Source organism: Osmerus mordax, chromosome 2 (genome assembly GCF_038355195.1).
Source record: "Osmerus mordax isolate fOsmMor3 chromosome 2, fOsmMor3.pri, whole genome shotgun sequence".
NCBI classification, from domain to species: Eukaryota; Metazoa; Chordata; class Actinopteri; order Osmeriformes; family Osmeridae; genus Osmerus; species Osmerus mordax.
Genome location: NC_090051.1, coordinates 18,601,779 through 18,625,194, shown reverse-complemented (window position 1 = coordinate 18,625,194; position 23,416 = coordinate 18,601,779). Strand labels below are relative to the sequence as shown.

Here is a 23,416-nt window from a genome sequence, read left to right as displayed (position 1 = left end):
CCAGACATGTGTCTTAGTTCCCTTGACCCTCGACCTCTGGTGCTTTAGTTCCCTTGACCCCCTAGGCCAGCCCTGACCTTGTCACTGACACACCAAAGTTCCATCAGCAGGGTGCATTCTGGGTCGACGGGAGTGAGGCCGTATGGCCTGGTGGCTCCCCGGCCCTGAGGCTGTCTGACACACACACACACACACACTGCCCTCATCTCTCAACTCCGTGCCTGACCTCTTCCTGACACACTCCCGAGTGCGTGGACTACTCGATGTGTCCGCCGTGCGTGGTAGAGGGAAGAGGTGGGCCGGACCCCACTGCACGGTCAGGCAGAGCATGTTGGTGTGGCTGCTCACTGGCTCAGTCCCGGCTGCTCGTTCACACGCTTCCTGATGGTGATGAGGAGGAGGATGAGGAGGAGGATGAGGTGGAGCACGAGGCCTCCCTCCTGTCACACGCCAGCCTCTTATCTGACCTACTTGCTTCCTTCCCAAAGACGAGAGTCCTTCTTAAAACTCTATTAATTAATATCCCCCCCCCACCCCGCCCCCACCGCCTCCCCACCCCCCCCCCACCCCTCTTGTCCCTGTTCTCTGCTGCGTTCAGACTAATTAAAAACTGTAAAGACCCCTGCTAATTAGCTGGAGCTGTCCCCAGTCTGTGGGTGGGACGTGTCTCTCAGCTCAGTCCCAGCACTCTTCACACACACACACACATTCCCACACATACACACTCCCACAAACACGCGCACACACACACACACGCCTACACACCGCACATTAATTCGCAGTTCAGACACCGCAAAAGAATCTGAAGATGTTGTGAAGACCACACAAGATGCCTCCCTCCATCTCTGGGTAACCAGCTAACCTGGAGGAGCATGGAACACGGAGAGGAAGCCTGAGCAGACCGGATCGGACCCGCCGGACGCCCCTGTTTAATAACAGCTCCTCTCTCCCCGCTAAGTGGACACATTGATCAGTGTGTGGAGCCTCTCTGATGCCGAGGGAGAGAGCGTTTCCGGGATAACTGGTGTCCTTGCTGCGTCTCCTCGTGCTATTTCACCTCTCTCTTTCATCTCCACGTTCAGTCACTTCTCCCCCCCCCCTCCCCCGCCTCATCCCCCCCGCCTCATCCCCTCCTCCTCATCCCCCCGGCATCTCCCTCCAGCAGTCTGGGCTAAATGTAGCTACAGCTCACGGCAGTGTATGGAGCCGTCTGTCCCCTTTTGAGAAGATGCAGGTTTGAAATGCAGTGTGGTGGTCTCACTCACGCACACACACCCACACACTCTCACACACACACACATACACTCTCTCTTGCACATGCACACATTCACAGATAATCATCCATCTGCATGCTATTTACTTACAATATTTTTTGGTGGCAGTGACCCTGACCTTTGTCCCTGTCTCTGTCTAATGATGTCTGTGTGTGTGTGTGTGGGGGGGGGGGGGGGGGGGGGGGGAGAGTGCAAGTCTACTCTCTGTAATAGGACAATTAATATCCAGGGTTAAATGAGCTCCAGTGAGTCACTGGTGAATTTGTCATAAGGGTTGTTATCTCTCAGACTACACACACACGTATGTAGGTTCAAGCCCCTGTCCAGAAATGTCTACTGCTTGCCTAACCAGAGTCCCAGAAGGTCAGACAGAGCTCTACCAATCAGGGCTCTCTAGGTCAGACAGGGTCCTACCAATCAACGCTGTCCATTAGCAGGGTCAAGGGTCAGTCTAGGAGACAGGTGGTGTGTGCTGGGCCAGTCTGGTGGTGTGTGGCTGGCCAGGGCCAGGTTAGGGTACAAGGTTATTCCTGGGTGTCTGGACGGAGACGTCTGCTCTGCTGGGACTCCAACAGGTGTCTGTCTCCAGTAGCAGGGCAGGCTAATGTTAGCATGAGACCACAATGCCCTGTCTCCAGTAGCAGGGCAGGCTAATGTTAGCATGAGACCACAATGCCCTGTCTCCAGTAGCAGGGCAGGCTAATGTTAGCATGAGACCACAATGCCCTGTCTCCAGTAGCAGGGCAGGCTAATGCTAGCATGAGACCACAATGCCCTGTCTCCAGTAGCAGGGCAGGCTAATGCTAGCATGAGACCACAATGCCCTGTCTCCAGTAGCAGGGTAGGCACATTGTTTACTCCAGGAGTATACACTACCATGTTGACATGCTCACTGTGTCATGTCTATGAGACACACCGGCATCATACCAAGCTCTGATACTGTCCTTTTGTATTTACTCGCACGCCCATATCTGTTCATACACGGTGAGTGTACTCTGGATTCAATGCTTTGATATAAAAAAAATAGACCAGGCTGTGTTTTGATACTAACAAGACACATTTTCACAAAAGTTTCACGGCTCTCACAGACGTTGAAAAGAAGTTCCAGAATGTGATTCTATCGTCGTCAGTGTTGACGACAGGCTGCATGTGTCTGTCGACTGTCAGAGAGCTCCACATCAGCTCACTGCAGCTCCACCGCTCCACACATGACACGTCGCTCTCATCTCCCACTTGAACCCTCTAATGCACCTAGCTACGCAAAGCCTGGAGACACACACGCACACACACACACACACACACACAAATGGAAACATGCATGGATCGAACACACAGTGACATGCACGTAATCACACGCTTACTCTCTCTCTCTCTCTCTCTCTCTCTCTCCTCTCTCTCTCTCTCTCTCTCTCTCTCTCTCTCTCTCTCTCTCTCTCTCTCTCTCTCTCTCTCTCTCTCTATCTCTCTCATATAGAGCCAGAGATAAGAGAGTGTGAGATCTGAAGGATGTAATTAATATTCATGCTTATCAACCCCAGAGCTTCTTTCTGGCTGTGTAATATGCACGTCTGTTAATGTGCCACTAGTGGACCACAGACACACACACACCCTGGAAGGTACATCTCCAACAGGTCTCTCTCTCTGTCAACAGTGGTGTGAATTTAACCAGGCAAACGTGTGTCTGTCTGTGTGTGTGTCTGTCTGTGTGTGTGTCTGTCTATCTGTCTGTGTGTGTGTGTCTGTGTGACAGGACGGGCGTCTGCGCGTCAACGACCAGCTGATCGCGGTGAACGGGGAGTCCTTGTTGGGCCGGTCCAACCACAGAGGCCATGGAGACCCTGAGGAGGTCCATGTCCCACGAGGGCAACGCCAGGGGCATGATCCAGCTGGTGCTGCTGCGGGTCCCTGCCACAGGTGCACACGCACGCACACACACACAGTACACACAAAGTCACACACATATACTCCCACCAGGGCTGGTGGGCTCAGTGTTTTCAGAGGGTTCCACCTGAAAGGCCATTCACACCTGACGGAGCTGCTGAGAGGATCTTCTCTGACTGGGTCACACACACACATACTTACACACGCACGCACGCACACAGGGGAGCCAGAGAGAGTGTAATGTGTGCTCACTGCCACAATGTGAGATTCTGGCCTGTTCAGCTATAAATGATATTTCTTTTCTCACCGTGCACTGAACACCAGAGAAATATGTATTTCTATTTTTCCTACAGGGCAGTCAAGGCCAAAAGGATTGTGTGTGTGTGTGTGCACTGGAATAAGAGTGTTGAAAGATATGAATAAGCTGGGAGGTTATATCACTCTCCAGGCTGGTGCTTGGTGCAGCTGTATCGCCCACACAGGAATATTAACTACATGTGTTCAGTCTGCCCTCACACCAACAAACACACACACAGCACGCGTACACACAATGATATAACTGCATTGTTCAGGCAGAGCTCTATCACTGGGGTGATAGCGGGGACAGTCCTGCAGACTCCAGTCCTCAGGCCATGCTGCTTCTCCCCCCCCCCCTTCCCTGCCCCCCCCAACCCCCCTCAGGACCACCACACACATTATCTTGCTCTCTCTCCCCCCTCTCTCTATTTCTATCTCTCACATTTTCAATCCCAAAGCAAGCCTCCATTGCTCAAAACTATCTTTTAATGATGCTGGACAATGGACCGTCACAGACCTAGAGAACCAGTCATTCACACACACACAGTCACTAGCACACACACTGTGCTGGTTATATTTATGGTTATGGCTACCCATAGTGCTGAGTGTGTGTGTGTGTGGGGGGTGGGTGCGTGTGTGTGGAGGGGCCGGGCTGTGCGATTGTCCTCATAAACAGGCCATCCATGTAGATGATGTTTTAATGGTCTGTGTCCAGGGGGGGGGTGGGGGGGGGGGGGGGTTTATGGCCGCCTGTCCAGCCTCCCGTGAGCGCCCATCACCACCTCTCCTCCCGCCTGTCTTCCTCTCCTCTCTCCTCTGCTTTCATCTCCTCATTCTGTCTCTCTCATGTTCCCCTCTCTCTCTCTCTCTCTCTCTCCCCCTCTTACCTCTATTTTTTCCCGCTTTCTCTTTTCCTCGCTCTCCTTCTCCCTTTCTCTCCCCCTGCCTCGGAGAATAATAAAACATGTTTGTTCTTATGAGAGCCCCACATGCCCCTCCGTGCTGAGCCCGGCGCACCCCGTCTCCCCAGCTTCCCAGAGCTGCCTGGGAGCTGCGTGAGGAGAAGGTGGGCTGGTCTGACAATCAATAGCCTGATGAACGCTGTTAGCGACATCAAAGAGCCGCGTACGCGTTTCCACTGATTCTCTAAAACGGGTTGGAAAATGGCTGAAAGGAGACAGAGAGAGGGAGCGAGAAAGAGAGAGATCGAGAGAGATGAACAAAGAGATTGGCGGTTCCCTAAAAGCCCCGGTTGGCACAGATATGGAGGCTTTTAGCAGATCAGAGCGCCTCTCTTCTCCTCTCCTCTCTTCGCCTTGCCTCTCTTTTCCTCTCCTCTCCTCTCCTCTCAATCTGTCTATCCTGTAGTGAAATGCTCTCATCCCCCACCCTTTGCAGATCTAATCAGAGTGCTGTCAGCAGTCTTCCCCAGCTACCAGCCAGCTAAATACCCCACTCCTAATCCCATTACTCCCCCAGACCCTGCTAATGAAATCTGGCTAGCTCACCCACCATAGCCAGGGTCTGTCTGCAGCCCCCCCAGCCCAGAGACAGCTCCTCAAGCCTGGGGGGTGTGTGTGGGTGGGTGGGTGGACTGCGAGAGGGGACCTACCAGGGTGCTTTGTTTTATGCAGCGGGTTATAAATCCCCCTATTGTCATGTGATTAAGATGGTGTGATGTGGCCCTGCAGCCTGGCGGTGAGACACGCTGACTGTCACCGTCACACTGACAAACGGAGAGGACTCTGGGACGGAGCCCCGCGGGCCGTGGGAAACCACAACGGCCTCTCTCATCTCCTCTGCTCTCCCGCGCACAGCTCTTGTCTTCCTCCTTTTCACTGTCTGTCTCTCTCTCTCTCTCTCACTACTCTCTCTCTCTCTCACTATCTCTCTCTCTGTCTCTGTCTCTCTCTCTCTGTCTCTCTCCTCACTGTCTCTCTCTCTGTCTCTCTCTCACTGTCTCTCTCTCTGTCTCTCTCTCTCTCTCTCTCTCTCTCTCTCTCTCTCTCTCACTGTCTCTCTCTCTGTCTCTCTCTCTCTCTCTCTCTCTCTCTCTCTCTCTCTGTCTCTCTTTCTCTCACTGTCTCTCTCTCTGTCTCTCTCTCTGTCTCCTCTCTCTCACTGTCTCTCTCTGTCTCTCTCTGTCTCTCTCTCTCACTGTCTGTTTCTCTCTCTCCATCCATCCACCGCATTTGTTCCCGCCCTGTCTCTTCGGCTAGCTGTGAAGGGAGTTCAAATGCTTCAGCGTATCGGAATCTTCAATTCCAGCGTCTCGCCGGGTCTCCTGAGGCTCTGTCCTGTCACCAGTTTTTGGGGCGGAGGGAGTGAGGGGTGGAGAGGAGGAGAAATGGGGCAGGAGGATAAGAGTTTGGGAAGGGAGCACAGCTTTTCTGGGGGACAGGGGAGGAGAATGCTTTGGGCATGAGAGCGAACCAGGAAGGAAGTAAGACAATATGATGTAATCATCTAGCCATCTCCCAACACCCTCTTAGCTGTCCAGCTTCGAGTCTCCATTGTGACAGTTGTGTCTGGTAAACAGGAGAGATGAGGGGACAGACAATGTCGTTTCCTGACCCTCTTCCACCGTCCGTCAGCACCTGATAGATGGTGTCGTGACACGGTCCCGCTCCCCACCCGCATCGGCTGTCCCAGGAAGCGAGGAGGAGGCCGTCGACATGTGACACACCTGTGTTCCCGCTAACGAAGTGTCTAGAGATGGGAACGAGGGGGAAGGAGAGAGAGAGTCTAGTGGAGTCAGTCCAGGCCTGTTGAGGAGGAAGAGTTATGTCTGGGAATCAGGAAGGATGTATAACTACAAGGATATCAGGGCTGTTGTTGTGTTGATGGTGTGTGGTTCGGTACTGAAGCACTGCCAGGAAAGGTTGTGTAGCCAGCTGTTGTTGTAGAGGGTATGGACGGCCCTGGTGTGTGTGTGTGTGTGTGTGTGTGCGTGCGTGCGTGCGCGTGCGTGCCTGTGGTGTGTTTGGCGTTCTCTTTCTGCCAGGGTTTCATCCCCAGCTCCCATACTGTAGCAATTCTCACTGTTCTGGCCTTCATCATTCCTGGTACATACTACAACAGATATGTTGCTGCCGCTGCAGAAATCTCGATGTTGGCGCACACACACGCTCACACACACACACACACACCTCCTTTGATGTGCACCTCCTTTAAAAACATTCTCCACCCCCCCACTTCTGGTGAGTTCCTGTTAATTTCCACTGATGCCCCCCTCCTCCTCTGGCTCGTAGGCCCCTTAGTGTGATTGTGGCAGTGGAGTTGTGCTGTTTGAAGGGAAACAGACAAATGGAGGAGTTGGCTGGCTGGGGAATCCTCATTGATCCTCCTGTAATCTCATTTAGGCCCCGTCACTGTCTCTCTCTCTCTCTCTCCGCTCTCTTCTCAGCTCTCCTCTTCTTTCTCTCTCTTCCATCCCTCCTCTCTTCTCCTGGCAGCCGGGAGCATCCTAGCTGTTCCACTGGCCCCCTTCCTCTCTGTAAGTCGATCTATGGCTGTTCCGGTATCCCCCCCCTTCTTTCTGTTAGTATCTAAGGCTGTTCCACTATGTCCCCTCTCCCTAGTCGCCCCCTCACCCATCCCACACATGCACACTCGTGTGCACCCTCACTCTCTCCCTCTGCTGGTGCTACTTCCTGGCCGTTCCACACAACCCCCTCCCCTCAGACTCCAGTGCCAGTTCAGTAAACCTCCCCCTCCCCTGCTGGAGCTCCCTATATCCCCAGCCCCCCCTCGCCAGCATGCCCCACCTCCCCCCCCCCCCCGCCCCATTGCCAACCATGGCCCCACCTCGCCAACATTGAGCTGGGAAAGAGAGAGGCTGTCTGTGAAGTGAGCTGTTGGAAAGTGTTTTAATGTCTTTACAGCTCTATTGGCCCTGATCTGAGTGAACATTTAATCATGATGTTGTTTTCATTGAGCCCCACTGCATCGCTGTCACTGTGAATTAGATGTTTCCTGCTTCAGTCTGCGTGCTGGCTTTTACTGTCGACACATAAAATACCATGTTTCCAAGAAAACAGGATTCCTTAATGCACATTCATACCTCTCTCTCTCTCTCTCTGTGTGTGTGTCCGTGCCCCTGCGTGTGTGTTTGTGTGCTGTGTGAGCAGCTCATTAGAACACAGTTGTTGAGCTCCTTGTCTTGCTGGCTGCTAGTCCACCACTGGTGGCCATGCCCATATCTCTCAGTGTCATCTGGTCCTGAGGCCGCATCAGCCATGAATTACCTCACTCTCCCCTTGAGCTGCTCACATGAAATCACTAAATCTCCCTGATTGGCTCCAACCCCTCACACAGTCCCGACAGCCGGACTGATCTGCATAATGAAGAAGACTCTTTATGACCACTAGCCCTCTTTCTGTTTCTCTCGATCTGTCCATCTTTCTCTTTTTTTCTTCCTTTCTCTCTCTTGTTCGTTCACCCTCCAATAACTCACTCGTTCTCCTCTGTTTTCCACTGCCTCTCCTCTTTTCCCTCCTCTGTTTCCTCTCTCCTTCCCCCCCTCTCTCTCCTCATCCCTCTTCTCTTCCTCCCTTTCTCCTTCTCTCTCTACTTCCCCCTCTCTCTCTCCACCTCTCCACTTTACCCTCCTCTGTGTTCCCTCTTTCTCTCTCTCTCTGAACACTACAGTAAACCCCGTGACCATGCAACACAATCACAGTCACATTTGTGCAAGCAAATTGGCATTAAAGTTATAATTGTTTAGTTTTGATATGATATTGTGTGATTTGATATGTTTTTATATTGGCTTATCACTCCATTATGGTTACAAAATGTTCTGGGCCAATTTCTAATTTATTAATTTGTTTCTCTTTCTCTTAAACAGGAATACCATGTGTCACCCAATCGGTCGTTTGACGGCTCTTTCGTCCACCAAGGATTGGTCAGCCCAGTCAATAGTTCCGCCCAACTCCCCATGGTGACCAATAGCTTCTACGAGAGATCTACTTGTGAGTTGGAGTGCCGTAGAGAAATGTTGCTGCCAGTATTATCTGCACCTTCTCTCATCTATTTCTTCCTTCTCTTTCTCTCTCTCTCTCCTCTCTCTCTCTCACTCTCTCTCTCTCTCTCTCTCTCTCTCTCACTCTCTCTCTCTCTCTCTCTCTCTCTCTCTCTCTCCCCCCCCCCCCCCCCATCCCCTTCTCTGTTTCCCCAGAGTCAGCAGTGATCTATTCCTGGAGATTCAGACTCGTACACTCTACATCACCTCACCTCACATCCATCTCACACTCAAAACCGCAAATCCTCTTTTCCTCCTACCTGTTCACTCACGCTTTTGCTCGCAGTGCAGATTTGTGTGTGTGTGTGTGTGCGCGCGCATAATATTCACGTTACCATTGTGGCAGCGTCTGTAGCAAGGCCGCTCTGCTTTTAAACAGCTATTTTGGAAATGTTTGCTATTATTCGTTTGTGGATAAACAGCTATGACCTTGAAACCCTCCCGTCAAAGGGGTTATACGATCGGAGGGAGAGAGGGAAGGAAAGAAAGATACTCTCTGGGCTGCATTAACTTAGGACTCGTTAACACAGAGTATAATCAAGTCTTTCATTTGCCGAAGAAGCTCTCCCAGAGAGCGGTACTGGGAAGTTCACATTAAAACTATAAAGAATATTTTAACACGGATGTTTGTGTGTATGTGTGTGTGTGTGTTTGCAGAAGAATAAATTCCAGTTAATGAATCTTTCCATATGTATGTATGCTGATGTGTGTGTTTGTCTGCCTTCTACGGCTTTCTCTGCCTCCCCTGAGAGCTTTAATTGCCAAACCTGGCAACCAAAAAGAGTGGTTTCTAACATAAACTCACTCCTCTGAACCACCATATCTTTGTTCACTAAGTGCTGTGTCCTTGGTAACCAAGATCTATTTAACACGATAACATGTTCTTCAGAGCTTCTGTGGGGCTTGCTGAAGGTCAGGTCAAACACAATGTGTGTGGGTGTGTGCGTGTGTGTGTGGGGGTGTGTGTGTGGGTGAGGCATAGCTGCTAGCTAGCCCTAGAGCTCCAGTCTGAGTGTTTGGGTGAGTCCTATGTAGTATATGGAAACATAGTCCTATGTAGTATATGTAAACACAGCCACACATCTATCTTGGGAAGAACCCCCTAGACTCAGAAAGACCCTCATAACCAGAACTCTGCCTAAACAAAATCATCCTGATGTGTCCTAATACCGGAGATAAGAGGACACTTAACCTCGGATGGGAGAGCTTTGCGATTGGCTGGCGGGTGGGGGTGTCCAGGGATTGGCTGGCACAGGTGGTGAGGATAAATATGTCTCCTCCACAGTACAGTGTATTGATCCATCATCTAAACTGGAGATGTCTTATTTCTACTGGTTCCAGGAGATACTAGCGTGTGTGTTTGTGTGTTTGCTCCGTGAGAGAGACGGAGAGAGAGGAGGAGAGAGAGATCAGCAGACATCAGCGGAGGAGAGGCAGAGGAGAGTAGGCACTTTGTTTTGCTCTTCCCGCCATCAGTTTATCTTCAGTGGAAAGTTGTCTTCAGGAGATGATGGAGAGAGGCGCTCTGTTTGTAATGCATCACACATGCACCCCCACACGCGCGCACACATCCTATGAGCTATGCAGTAATAATAGGAGGCAGCTAGGCAGGCTAGGCTGGGGTTATGAGGAATGATGAGTGTGTGTGTGTCTGTGTGTGTGTGTGTCTGTGTGTGTGTGTCTGTGTGTGTGTCTGTGTGTGTGTGTGTGCGTGGACGCTGAACTCTGTGATGTATCAGTTTGTCAGCAGGGATTTCTTCTCCCTACTGTGGCTCAACACAAACCCTCCATCAAACAGACAGAAAGCCATATCCCTTCCTTCTATCACACACACACACACACACAAACATCACACACACACACTCCAAAACATTACACCTACACGCATCTGCCACAAGTTGCCGTGAGCCTCAGCCAACCACAGCCCAGTAGCACCCTCAGGGGAGACATTCGATTGGCTAACCGGAAAAGTCCGGAGCCAGTGAGAGCCAATGAGACTCAGTGCTGCACAGCTAAGCAGGCTGATGCTAATGCAGTGTAATGCTAAACACACACACCATCCATCTCTCCCCTCAACCGCCTGCTCCTCTCCATTTGTCTCCACGGCTGCTCTCTCTAAACACACTGTTTGTTTCCGGGCGGCGTTGTTAGCCAACACACTAATCTACTCCAAACTCAGCACACACACCACTGATCAACGCAAGCGACCTACACATGCGCCGCACAAACTCTTCAGCACACACACTCCAAGCGTGTGTGCGCAAAACACACACACGCCCAAGCAAACTTCACATTAGCGTCCATACATTAGCATACACAAGATCCTCCCAGTAATCGCGCTGTCTTGTCGCCACCCAGTGTCCAATGGAAGCTACGGCCACATGGGGGGAAGAGGAGGAGGAGGAGGAGCTTCCCCCCGGGGCCTGGTCCTGGCCACAGCCCCCCCAGGACCAGACCAGCACCAGCAGGCCCAGCCTCAGTACCACCACGTCAAGTCCTCCAAGAGCATGGATCTGGGTAAGACACACACACACACACACGCGTACATAAGCACACACACGTAGATGCGTACATGCCGCGGGCGTGCACACATGCACAAACTCACACACACACATACACACAAACACAAACGCGGTCATTCATCCATGCTGGTGAAAGCAGCCCTGGTGTTGTCCCAGGAGAGTGTGATCCAGCCGTCTGCCTGTGCCAGCCTGCCATCTCCTGCTGCTATTAAACGGCTAGCGACGGGCCTGAGTGCACGTTAGGAGGCAGATCAATGGCCCTCTTAGGCCAAACACGATTAATCTGTGTTTTACCTCCAAATATCATCCCTCCAATCTAATAACGCCAGCCTATCAGATGCAGCCCTGGGCTCTCAGACAGCATAACGAGCACAGCTCACGGGACCTCATCTGAACACATAATGGGAATGTTTTTGTGGATTTTTATAGTCAGGCCGATTGGATGACTTTTCCCTGTATGAGGGAGGGGGGGAGCGGGGGGGACGAGTGGGGAGGGCAGGGGGGACGGGGGGACGAGTGGGGGGGGCAGGGGGAACGGGGGACGAGTGGGGGGGCAGGGGGGGGCGGATGGACAGGCGGCAGGCAGACAGACACTCAGCCAGTTGGCCAGTCGGTCAGCCGGCCAACCAGCAGTCAGTTCCAGACACGGTTTGATCCCACCTAAGACCCAGAAGTCATTTGGTGGCTTGTCCTGGTGGGCTGGCAGTGTGTTGGAGATGAGGAGGAGGGCTGGCAGATTAATAATACATATCTAGCTAAAAAAATCCCCCTTTTAGTTCATGAATAATAGAGACTTTGGATTGTATTTTAATTGAAAGTGGGAGACGGCTGCTGTTCACCTTAGCATGGAGAAGAGAGCGATAGAGAGAGAGAGAGAGAGAGAGAGAGAGAGAAGAGAGGGAGAGAGGGAGAGAAGAGAGAGAGAGAGAGAGAGGGAAGGGAAGGAAGGAAAAGAAGGCGGAGAATTATAGAGAGAGTGACTTATACTCAGGTGTGATTCCTTCTGAGACTAAGAGATGATATATGCAAATGTCGCCCAAGAACGGAGGGGAGAGGGAGAGAGAGCGGGGGGGGAGGGTTTGAGGAGGGAACGAGAGAGGAGAGTGAGACTGGTGGGAGGTGGGAGGGAGAGCAGTCGTTAGAGATGAACCCCTAGCGCGTGAGTTCCTGTAGCACTGCCAACGTGAGCATGTCCTGGCAGAGGGAGACATGGAGACCAGGGCTAGAGGAGTGACACACGAGGTGAGATATGGAGCTCTAGGTATGGAAGGGGCGAGAGAGGGACGAGAGAGAGCAGGGATATGTGTGAGGAGGGGGAGAGAGTTGATGAGTGTGTGTGTGCCCGCTGGGCCGTGGGCAGGCTAGGAGGGGGAGGAGACCTGAGTGAAATAGAGATGAGACGCTCTCGGCTCTGAGAAGTCATTTTCCTTTATAGCTGCCATGGCTCCGATCGCCCCCAAATTGAGAATGCACACCATATAAAAAGGAAGAGTGCGGTACATTTCCACATATTAACCAAGTATGACCCCTATTATCCGCTTTTTTTTATTTAAAAAAAATGATCCTCCCTCAGACAGAGAGAGAGAGGGAGGGATAAAGATGGAAAGACAGAAATAAAGAGGGAGAGACAGAAAGAGAGGGAGAGAGAGAGAGAGAGAGAGAGAGGAGAGAGAGAGGGAGAGAGAGAGAAAGAGAGAAAAAGAAAGACAGAAAGGGGTGGGGGCGGAGGGAGGGAGGGGTGTGGAATGGATGTTTCACTCTGTTAAAACACTACATGCAGCAGAATTTCAATTGCACTTCATTAGGTTTCCATATTTGATTTCTTTCTACTGCATGTGCTCGCTCGCGCATGTCAAAACACCAGCGAGCATACACACACGCACGCACGCCGCACGCGTGCACACGGCTGATGTTTTCTTATTACCCAGGTTTCCTCTTCACTTCTCCAATACTCCACCCCTTCATCCCCCCTCCCTCTCCTTTCTTCTTCTGTGTCATTCTCCCTCCTCTCACATCCTATAGAATGAGACCATGGCACCCCACTGTCTGCTCTGCTCTGAGGTCACTTCCTAGTTCTCACTTCCTCTTTTTTCCTCAGGGAGCCCCCCCCCCCCCCCCCCCCCCCCCCCCCCAAAGCCAGCCTACAGTAGCTGCAGAATGCAACACACATACATACACACATAGCCCAGAGCCCACCTGTTACCCTAGTGTATTCTCTGTTATCCATGTAGACATTTCTATTCATACCAACACACCTGTCTCACGCAGGACAGTGGTGGAGAGATCATCCTGTCAGTTAAGGCCCTGATGCCTTCATCGTCATCTGCTTCCAGCCTCCTCTGCTTCCTCCTTCTTAACCTCCCTCTCCTCCGTCCAGCCCCTCCTGAATCCTCTCCAGTAATAGTCTACGCATTGCTGAGTGGAGCTGATTGATACAATGTCCTTCCTAGTCAGAAAGATGGTGTGTGTGTGTGTGTGTGTGTGTGTGTGTGTGTGTGTGTGTGTGTGTATCCATGCACTGAACGGTTCTTTGTTTGTCTTTGTCCTCGCGCTTAGTTTGTTGTGCAAAATCCATTTTGTACGACTGCTTTTTCAATTTTATTTTGCTTGCTTTTTTCTCTTCTGTTCTGGAGAAATTTACCCCATAAAAAATGTAAGGGATTATTTAAAAGGACTGGGATGTAATGAAAACCTATTATTGTAGCTTGTGGTGCTATTCCTCAGGCTGGCAGCCTCCCTGTAAATCCTGTTTCTCTGGATTAAACTCTTTCTCTCCTTCTCGCTCTCTCCTTCTCTCCCTCCTTCTCGCTCTCTCCTTCTCTCCCTCCTTCTCTCTCTCATTTTCTCTCTCTCCCTCCCTCTCTCTTTCTCTCTCTCCCTCTCTGACTGCCCCCTCCCTTTCTCAGCTTCTCTCCTTTCTCCTGTTGCCACAGACCAGCAGTGTATGGATTTGTCCCATTAGCTCCAGAGCCTATGGCTTCCTATAGGCCAGCCTAGCCTCATATGGCTTCTCACAGAGGGGAGTGTACACCCTGTTCATACAGAGGGAATGCTGTTATGATTCTGCAATTTCACACCAGTATCAGAAGGCCCCCATAACAAAGGCTACACATCCTTGGTGCTGCAGTTTTTTTTTTTCTGTAAACAGGCCTGTGATTGGCTGTCTGGGTTGCTGACTGGCTGGCTGGCTGACTAGCGGGCTGACTTCATGATTGTCTGTCTGTCTGGTTTTTCTACTCGTGTGAAATGATCCCCATGTTTTAAGAGAGCCTGTTCTACTGTACAGTCCCAGGTCCCCTCTGCCTCATGCTCTATCAACGTGGCACTGCATGCTGTGGTGCTGATGTAGGCACTCTGGCTGTCTGGCTGGCTGTCTGACTGTCTGGCTGGCTGTCTGGGCTGGCTGGCTGGCTGTCTGTCTGGCTAGCCGCAGACGTATGCTGCTAAACATACACAGACCTGACTACAGCATCTAAATACCCCTGTAATGAGAACCAAGCCTAACAAGTGTGTGCACGTGTGTGTGTGTGTGTACTGTGCGTGTGTGCATACATGTGTGCATGTGTGTGCGCAGATTTCAACTGGAATTAAATATGTTCCGCGTTAGCAGCCTGAGCTGTGGTCAACATGGAGAGAAGGGGAATTCGGTGGCACGAAAATTGACTTAACGCCACTCCGGGAGGGGAAAAAAGAAGCATTTGGAACCGAAGTGTGTGCTGGGAAAATAAATGTGTTACTCTGCAGTGCACATGCCAGCTGCCAAACTGAAGACTTCATCCCCCATCTCTCATATTAAGGCTTAACTGCCTAACATGTTGGGGACTTTTTAGGGGGAGCCACTTAGACTGCTCAGATTCTCTATATTCTTACGCATAGGAACTTGGAGGGAAGAGTTTATTTTCTCCTCTAATAGTGTTCTTTCCCAACCCAGAGAACTAAGATGGAATAGATTGTGTGTCTGTGTGTGCGTGCGACTCAGCACCTCATTGTTTTTCTCTCCCACTCTCTACAGCACATCTCTGTACAGGTGGCAACATCCACTCTTTAACACACACTGACACAAATAAACACACACACACACACACACACACACAGACAATCTTCAGGCTCCTCGACAGACATGTGTTTGTGATTAGGGTCGGTTTAAAGCTAACCCTGTTTCTGCTGCATGGTGCCTTTCTTGAGTGTTGGTCTCTCTGAATGCCTGTTCTCTTTAACTGCTTGTATCTCTGACTGCCTGTCCTTCTGAATGCCTGTCTCTCTGACTTGACTGCCTGCCTTTCTGGAAGCATCTCTCTGTCTGCCTGTCTCTCTGACTGCCTGTCTTTCCCAAAAGCTTCTCTCTGAATGCGTTTCTCTCTGTTTGTCTTCCAGTGGCAGATGAAAGCAATGTGGCATCTCTGGCAGAGCACAAGTCAGGTAAGCAATGCTCTCTTTTCCAACCTCCGTCTCTCTCTCTCTCACACACACACACACACACACACACACACACACACACAGACACCACTGTACCCTTTCATATGCCATCCAGTCATCATAAGAGTGTCGACTGTAGCAGTGGGGGTTTCCAATATGAGAGAACTCTCCGTAAGGCCTCAGGCCTCTGTCACACACAGCAGCTACAACGCTCTCTGTCACAGGAACCTGAAACCTGCCCTGGGACTCATGGGGCTCTGCCGTGTGTGTGTGTGTGTGTGTGGTTTGAGTTAGTGTATCCCCGAATGCAGGTTAAAGGATGGGAGGCTAATACAGTTAATACAGCAATCCATACTGCCTTGCGTTTTACTGATGTACACTCTAATGGTTATTGACAGGAAGGGGGGTGCTGGGTGGGGGGGGGGGGTGGGTGCTGCTGACAAGGGGGTTTCTGGTCCAGCCTGTCTCTGCCTGCATGTGTGGGTGTGTTACACCTCCATGTTGTGTAGTCCTGTCCCTTCCTACCTCTACCCTCCAGTATACAAGCCTCTGCTCGAGACAACTCCAGGAGTTTATCCACTCCTCACCCTGATCTGTCTGAGTGTATGTGAGGGAGTGTGTGTTTGTCTGTCTGTCTGTCTGTGTGTGTGAGTGAGTTGTGTTACCCTTTGGTTTGTCCTTGCAGATCTATTTGGGAGATAAACAGGAAGAGAGAAGGATTAGCAGATAGATTGGCATGTGTTCTCCTTGGCCATTGTTACTGCTGTTGTTACGACTGCTGTTCTCATTACGAAGGATTAATGAGTCTGTCTGTGTGAGTGTGTGTGTGTGTGTCTGCATCTGTGTATGTGTGTGTACCACTTAGTCCACTTCTCTAACCCTCACTAAATCCTCTCTTCCCCTTTCTCCTCTCCTCTTCTCCCCTTCTCCCCTTCTCTCCTCTCTTCCCCTCTCCTCTCTTCCCCTTTCTGATTCTCTTCTCTCCAATCTTTCCTCTCCTCTCCTCTCCACTCCTCTGTTGGACCGGGAGGCATAGATCCCTGGAACACTGCATCATGGGAATATATTTTGCTGACAAGAATAAACTGGCAGTTAGACCCTCCAACACATACACACTCAAAAAGTCAAGCATACGCACACTCACACCCTCCAAAACCACAACTCAACCACAACTACCTTCACCAAACTCCAACATGAGCCAACTATGTGCCCTCATTTAGAGAGATCAGGGCTTGACAGGGGTACGTGTGTGTGTGTGTGTGTGTTTGTGTGTGTGTGTGTGTGTGTGTGTGTGTGTGTGTGTGTGTGTGTGTGCATGCCTACTGCCGCAGTGTGTGTGTGCGTGTGAGTATAGACATACCAAACTTCTGTGGTAAAACGTATTGAGCAGGGAAACTATTACAATTGTAAATCCCTGCAATTTGATATCAAACATACTGACTTGAGCACTCCCAAGGTCAACAGGAATGTTCTCCCACAAAGAGAAGATATTCCAAGACGTCTTATTCAGCTGACATCCACCTTTCATTCATCGCCTAGCCGTTATTCATATGTATGCGGTTTGCAAAACATGCATTTGCAAAGTTGGGAAAGTTTGTCTCCTAGCATATGGCCAGCCGTCTGTGTGGGTGTTGGGGGGGAGCAGATGTTGAAGTGCCCTGCCAGCAGAGTGGCTGGAGACCCAGACTCTTGATCTTAGAACATACTCACGGAGGGCTTCAGCCAGGCCGGGGCTGGGCTAGTCTGGCCGTGGCCTCTCTTTCACCAACACACACACACACACCCACACACACACTCTACTTTCCACTTTGGGATGTCAGTGAAAGAAGAGGGTGAAGAGCGAGCGAGAGATAGAGGAAGAGAGGAGGAGGGAGAGAGAGAGGAAGAGAAGGGAAGGGAGTGAGGAGAGGAGAGGAAGAGAGAAGGAGGGAGAGAGGGAAAGAGAGGGAGGGAGGTAGGGAGGAAGACAGAGGGAGGCTGGGAGAGTTTCCCCTGGTCTCTATCTCTCCTTATCTTTTTCCAGCAGCTTCTGCAGCTGCAGGTCAGTCTCTCTATCCCTCCCTCCCGCTTTCTTTTCCTCCTTCTCTTTCTCTCTTTCTCCCTATCCCTCCCTCCTTCTCACTCCCTCTCTCTGACTGTCTCTCTCTCTTTCTTTATCTCTCTTATGCTGTTATTAAATCATACGTGTGACTGCATCTCACGCACAACTGCTGACAGGCCATGACATCGACGCCCGTTCCCTCTCTCTCTCGCACTTCCTCCCTTCCGTGGTCTTTCTGGAGCCTTCTGGGAGGGCTGGAGAGGAGGGCTGGAGAGGAGGGCTGGAGAGGAGGAGGGCTGGAGAGGAGAAGGGCTGGTGAGGAGGGCTGGAGAGGAGAAGGGCTGGAGAGGAGGAGGGCTGGAGAGGAGGAGGGCTGGTGAGGAGGACTGGAGAGGAGGGCTGGAGAGGAGAAAGGGCTGGAGAGGAGAAGGGCTGGAGAGGAGGAGGGCTGGAGAGGAGGAGGGCTGGAGAGGAGGAGGGCTGGTGAGGAGGAGGGCTGGAGAGGAGAAGGGCTGGAGAGGAGAAGGGCTGGAGAGGAGGAGGGGCTGGTGAGGAGGGGCGACAGGGCTGAGAACATGCCAGAACGCTGCTCTGATGGACGAGGGGGAATAGCTCTGGACGCAAACACACAGGAATGAGCTCCCGTACTCAGGAAACATGAGACTGTTGTGGGGAGAAATGATAATGTGCTTGTGTGTGTGTGTGTGTGTGTGTGTTTGTGAATGTGAGAGAGAGAGGGGTAAAGGAGGTGTTGTTTGTGACATTTCTGCTGAGGAAGCTCTCTTTGAGAAAAAGAATGAGGGAGAGATGGGGGGGTTGTGGGGCGGAGGAGGGGGGGGGGAGCGGGGGGGGGGGGGGGGGGGGGGGTGGGGTAAGTGAGTGGTATGTTGGTGTGTTTTGCCAAGACAGTAAATAGAAGAATGTGCAGACCCAGCTCACAACTGATTCAGCAAGTCTCAAGTGCCTCTCTCTCTCTCTCTCTCTCTCTCTCTCCCCTTCCCTCTCTCTGTCTCTCTCTCTGTCTCTCTCTCCCTCCCCCCTCGTCTCCTAATCTCTCTCTCTCCCTCTCTCTCTTTATCACTCTCTCTCTCTGTCTATCCTCACAAACACCTGACTGCCAGATTACCTCTCTCCTGACTCATGGTTTTTTCAGCCAAGGAGGGCTGAAAACTCTCACACGGACACACACACACACACACAGGCCTACAGTGTGCTGATTGAGGAACAGATTAAATAGGATGCTCGGTGCCAGCCACTCATCTCTACCAGCCAGGCCATTTTGCAGTAGCTCTTCCTTTTCCCTCCCCATCTGTAACTCTCACTCCCTTCCCCTTCTCTATCCCCCCCCCCCCCCCCACATCCATTACTTTCTCTTTCTGTCGCTGTCTCTCTCCAACTTTCTCTCTATCTCCCTCTCTCCCTATCTGTGACACACAGTACAGCCTCCTCCAAACATTGATGTTTACCACATCCTTAGGACCAGGACTCACCTCCGACTCTGTTAGTGGCTGAATGTACGATCTCTTCTGCTGCTCGCTGCCCTTTCCTCTCTCTCTCTCTCTCACTCTCTCTCTCTCTCTCTCTCTCTCCTCTCTTTCTCCCTCTCTTTCTCATGTCTCTCGCTCTCTTCCTCTTCCTCTCTCGCTCTCATCTCTCCCTCTCTTTTAGCTGTGCTTCTGTAGCCATGAGCAGGTTTACTGGCTACTGACTGACAGGGCACAACTCTGAGCCACTTGGAACTGACTTGCATCCTTCTGAAGAGGAGGAGGCAGCGGTGGTGGGGGGGGGGGGGGTCGCTCTGCTGGTGCTGCTGTCCATTGTTTGATTCGTTCCCCCGTGTAATTTTGACTTTGAAAACGGACAGCTCTCTGCCAAGCTGGAGCCTGCAGAGAACAGTGTGCCCCTCGATTCCACTCCCTCCTCGCCCTCTCTCTTCCTAGTCTAGTCTCTTCTATCGCTTTCTCCTTCTTTATCTCTCTCACTCTCTCTCTCTCACAAGAATTGAGAAAGAGTTTTGTTGTTGATTCAACTTGAAAGCCACCATGTTGGCTGATGGGGATTGATGGATTAATTTGTCGTGGAGAGGGAGAGGGCCATCTGTTTGTGTGTGTGTGTTGTTTTTTCTTCTCTGCACAGCTCAGCGTCACTCCATTCACCAAGTCGAAACTCTCAAAGACACTCTATCCTCTATCTATCACAGTTCATTTGCTGTCATTTGTCTTGTGCAAGTATTTATGCATCTGTGTGTTTGCACCCTCGTGCTGCCCTGCCCCCTCCCCATCCGACCCCTGACCCCTAAACCGCTTCCTCCGAGCCCATAAAGGTGCAGTGTAATTATGAGATGGCTTTTAAACGTCTGTCTCTGCTCCTTATCCAAGCCATGCGTCACACACACACAGGCACACACACACACAGGCACACACACCCACACACACACACAGGCACACACACACAGGCACACACACACACAGGCACACACACACACAGGCACACACAGGCACACACACACACACACAGGCACACACACGCACACAGGCACACACACACAGGCACACACAGGCACACACCCACACACAGGAACACACACACACACAGGCCACACTACGGAGGCTGGAGATTCTAGGGCTCTGGGGAGGAAACAGGGGAGGGGGCCGGGGGAGGGCGAGAGATGGACGTGGAGAGTGAGATATGGATGGAGGGAGGGAGGGGATGCCCGTCACCTGAGTAATAGAGAGCTCAGTCGCACCACTCCCATAGAACAAGACACCTCTCTTTGTGACTCATCTCTGCTCCCTCTTTCCCTCTGCTCTTCAGAGCACTCTCACTCATCCAACCACCCTGTCCCTCCGTCAGAGAGAGAGAGACATGCACTTTTTTCAATCTCTCATCCTGTGGTGCTGGTTGTATGCTTGAGATCAATGCCGAAAATTGTGTGTGTGTGTGTGTGTGTGTGTATGATGTCATTTGAGTGCAGGATATTTCACTAGACTCCTGGTATCATACAGGAGACCTTTCATTACTGCAGCAGAGTTATGGGACCTGTGGGTCAGTCTTTGTGAGGCGGTCTGTGTGTGGTATTTACACTGCATGCAGGCTAGGGCTCAGGTCTGTGTGTGGTATTTACACTGCATGCAGGCTAGGGCTCAGGTGACGCACGTTCATAGCTTTCATAAAAGCCATGCATCTATACCGCTGGTTTACGCGCTCCGTTACTGGGGAGGCTGGAGATTTAATATGTGGACATGCATTACTTTGTCAAATCAAAATACACAAACTCAGAATCTCACACACACACAGAGAAACAAAAACCCACGCACACAGAAACACACCACACCACACGCACACTCACACACTCTTGGGCAGCAATAAGACAGAAACCCCTGAGCTCCATCCTAAAAGCAGCTTAATTCCATCAGGGCGGTGTTGGACAGCGGTAATTAGGTTTGTGACACAAATCCTGCTTTCGTGGTCGACATGTCGGACTCGGCGCCTGGCCGGGCACCACGGAGCTATTTATACCGCTCGCCTGACACGCCCGTCCTCTGCTCCGCTGCTTCTTACAGGACAACAGCAAACACGCACCCTCACACACCCTCACTATGGGCGTCTGGTCTCTGGCCTGGATGAAACGGCTAGCATGAGGTGGGATATGAGGGTGGGCCGAGCTGTGTCCCTGCTCTTTCTAAACAGGCAGAGTTGGCAGAGTGGCTCACACTGCGACGCAGCAACGCTCACATAGAGCAGACGCAGTTTGGTGGGGAGCTGTGGCCCAGAGAGATGGAGGGAGATGGAGAGAGATGATGGGAGGTGGAGAGAGGTGGAGAGAGATGGAGGGAGGTGGAGGGAGGTGGAGAGAGATGGAGGGAGGTGGAGGGAGGTGGAGAGAGATGGAGGGAGGTGGAGAGAGATGGAGGGAGGTGGAGAGAGAAGGAGGGAAGTGGAGATGGAGGGATGTAGAGAGAGATGGAGGGATGTAGAGAGAGATGGAGGGTAGTGGAGATGGAGGGATGTAGAGAGAGATGGAGGGGTGTAGAGAGAGATGGAGGGAGGTAGAGAGAGATGGAGGGAGGTAGAGAGAGATGGAGGGAGGTATAGGAAGAGATGGAAGGATAAAGATGGAAATGAAGGGAGGTGGGACTCTGACTCTGTTGGGTTGAGGAACCCAGGCATGATATTTATATCCAGCCTCTTCCTGCTTGTGTAATAGTCATGGGAACAGTGACTCATCAGATCCCAGAGCTGGTTCTCAGCTGGTGTAGAACATCAAGAAATTAGTGTGTTCGCTCTCATAATCAGTGATACGTTTAGAGGCAGAACAGAACTAACCATGTATACCACCCACACACACCCACACACACACACCCTCTCTGCTCCGGTACCCTCTCAGATTATACATGTGCATGATCCCCGGCGTGCCTTTATTACCCAGAGTGCCGTGCTGTGGCGTACGGCTCCCTGGGCTGTCCCGGCTGGAGCAGGTGAGAGGACTGATGGGACTTCCACCTCCATTTAGAGAGCCATTAGCCAGGCGGAGACAGGAGGAGGGGGAGGGGGCTGGCGCCGGCGGGGTGGGGCTGATTGGGATTCCAGCACCGCTCCTGCCTGTCGATTGGATGATTTCTTGATTCATGAATGCCTTGTTGGAGCTGCATCACTTTACCTAATGGCGCTGCTATGGACGGCCAGGGCCAAGGCTACCTGGCTGCGTGCCCGTGTGTGCCTGTGTGTGTGTGTGTGTGTGTGTGTGTGTAGAGGGAAGTGAGAGGTATGGCACTTGTGTGTGTGTGTGTGTGTGTGTGTGTATAGACAGGGGGGATTAGGGATGGGAGTGTGTTTGTGTGTAATAGCTGCTTGTTGGCAGCGTCCCAGGATGTCCTGCCCTTGTTGCTCTGTTCTGATCGGATTGAGGGAGAGGAAGGCCTCTGGCCCCGCCCTCCATCCATCAGCAACAGCAGCATCTGAGCCAGGGACAATCCAAACCTCAGCTCTACCATAGTCATTTAAAACACCTTAATTAGGACAAAATGTTAAAGTTATTTAAATATTAGTCTAACTCTTGTCCTCTCCCCTCCTCCCCTCTCCTGTCTTCTCTCCCCTCCCCCCTCCAGACCTCTCCCCTGCCCTGCCACTGGGTCCCACCCTGGGCCTGAAGAAGTCCAGCTCCCTGGAGAGTCTCCAGACCGCCATATCTGAGGTCCGCAAGAACGAGCTCCTCCCCTTCCACAGGCCACGCCCACACATGGTCCGGGGGCGGGGCTGCAACGAGAGCTTCCGGGCCGCCATCGACAAGTCCTACGACGGCCCGGCCGAGGATGACGATGGTGAGGGTGCGAGTGTGTTTGTGTGTGTCTGTGAGTGTGTGTGTGTGTGTGTGTGTGACTGCCACCATGCAGAGGGCTCCTATCACTCATCCCCTCCAGGGCTGTGTGTGATCCTTCCACTCTCACAGGAAGCCCAATTAGACCCCATCAACGCTTCTCTTTCACACAGACACAGACACACACGCACACACTGACCACATCACTCACCATCCCTTGACCTTCACAGGCACTTAAGAGTCCGTCATGACTGATAAGCTACAGCCTGTCCACAAACACACACACACACACACCGCAGTCTCACACACCCCTGCTTGTGGTGGACTGATGTCCTGTAAACATGCCTAGTCTTGTATCTGCAGACCCACAGCTCTGTGAGAGGGGGTGTGTATGTGGGGGGGGGGGGGGGGCTCTCCTCTCATTACCCTGTGTTCTACATCTAATCCCTCTGTGTCTGGGGAGACAAGCTCCTGTTGGCTTGTCTGTCAGGTCTGCACACACACACACACACATTGTCATCTCTTGCCATATCAATACCGTGATGTGCTAGTGTTTGCACGCGCGCGTGTGTGCGTGCACGTCAGTGCGTCAGCAGCTTGCTCCAGCCAGTGTGGCAGTGTGTGCTCGCCACGCTGTCCAGTGCCAGA

The 23,416-nt window shown here is 51.8% G+C and overlaps 2 protein-coding genes across 5 annotated transcripts in view; both read left to right on the top strand.

Moving 5' to 3' along the window:
* Window positions 1-6,133, top strand: part of LOC136967400 (partitioning defective 3 homolog B-like) — a 30,048-nt gene extending 23,915 nt beyond the window's left edge. The window contains 3 exon segments of the mRNA XM_067261165.1: window positions 3,025-3,096; window positions 3,098-3,188; window positions 6,105-6,133. Of these exon segments, the coding sequence (XP_067117266.1) occupies window positions 3,025-3,096; window positions 3,098-3,188; window positions 6,105-6,133 (192 nt within the window).
* pard3bb (par-3 family cell polarity regulator beta b) overlaps window positions 3,050-23,416 on the top strand; it is a 74,078-nt gene continuing 53,711 nt past the window's right edge. For 3 of the 4 annotated variants that reach the window (XM_067257623.1, XM_067257631.1, XM_067257614.1), the window contains exons 1-5: window positions 3,050-3,188; window positions 8,299-8,422; window positions 10,831-10,989; window positions 15,369-15,413; window positions 22,560-22,772. In XM_067257623.1, coding sequence (XP_067113724.1) covers window positions 8,389-8,422; window positions 10,831-10,989; window positions 15,369-15,413; window positions 22,560-22,772 — 451 coding nt within the window. In that variant the 5' untranslated portion in view covers window positions 3,050-3,188; window positions 8,299-8,388. The remainder of the gene's footprint in view (window positions 3,189-8,298; window positions 8,423-10,830; window positions 10,990-15,368; window positions 15,414-22,559; window positions 22,773-23,416) is intronic. The other variant, XM_067257638.1, reaches the window with a different exon arrangement.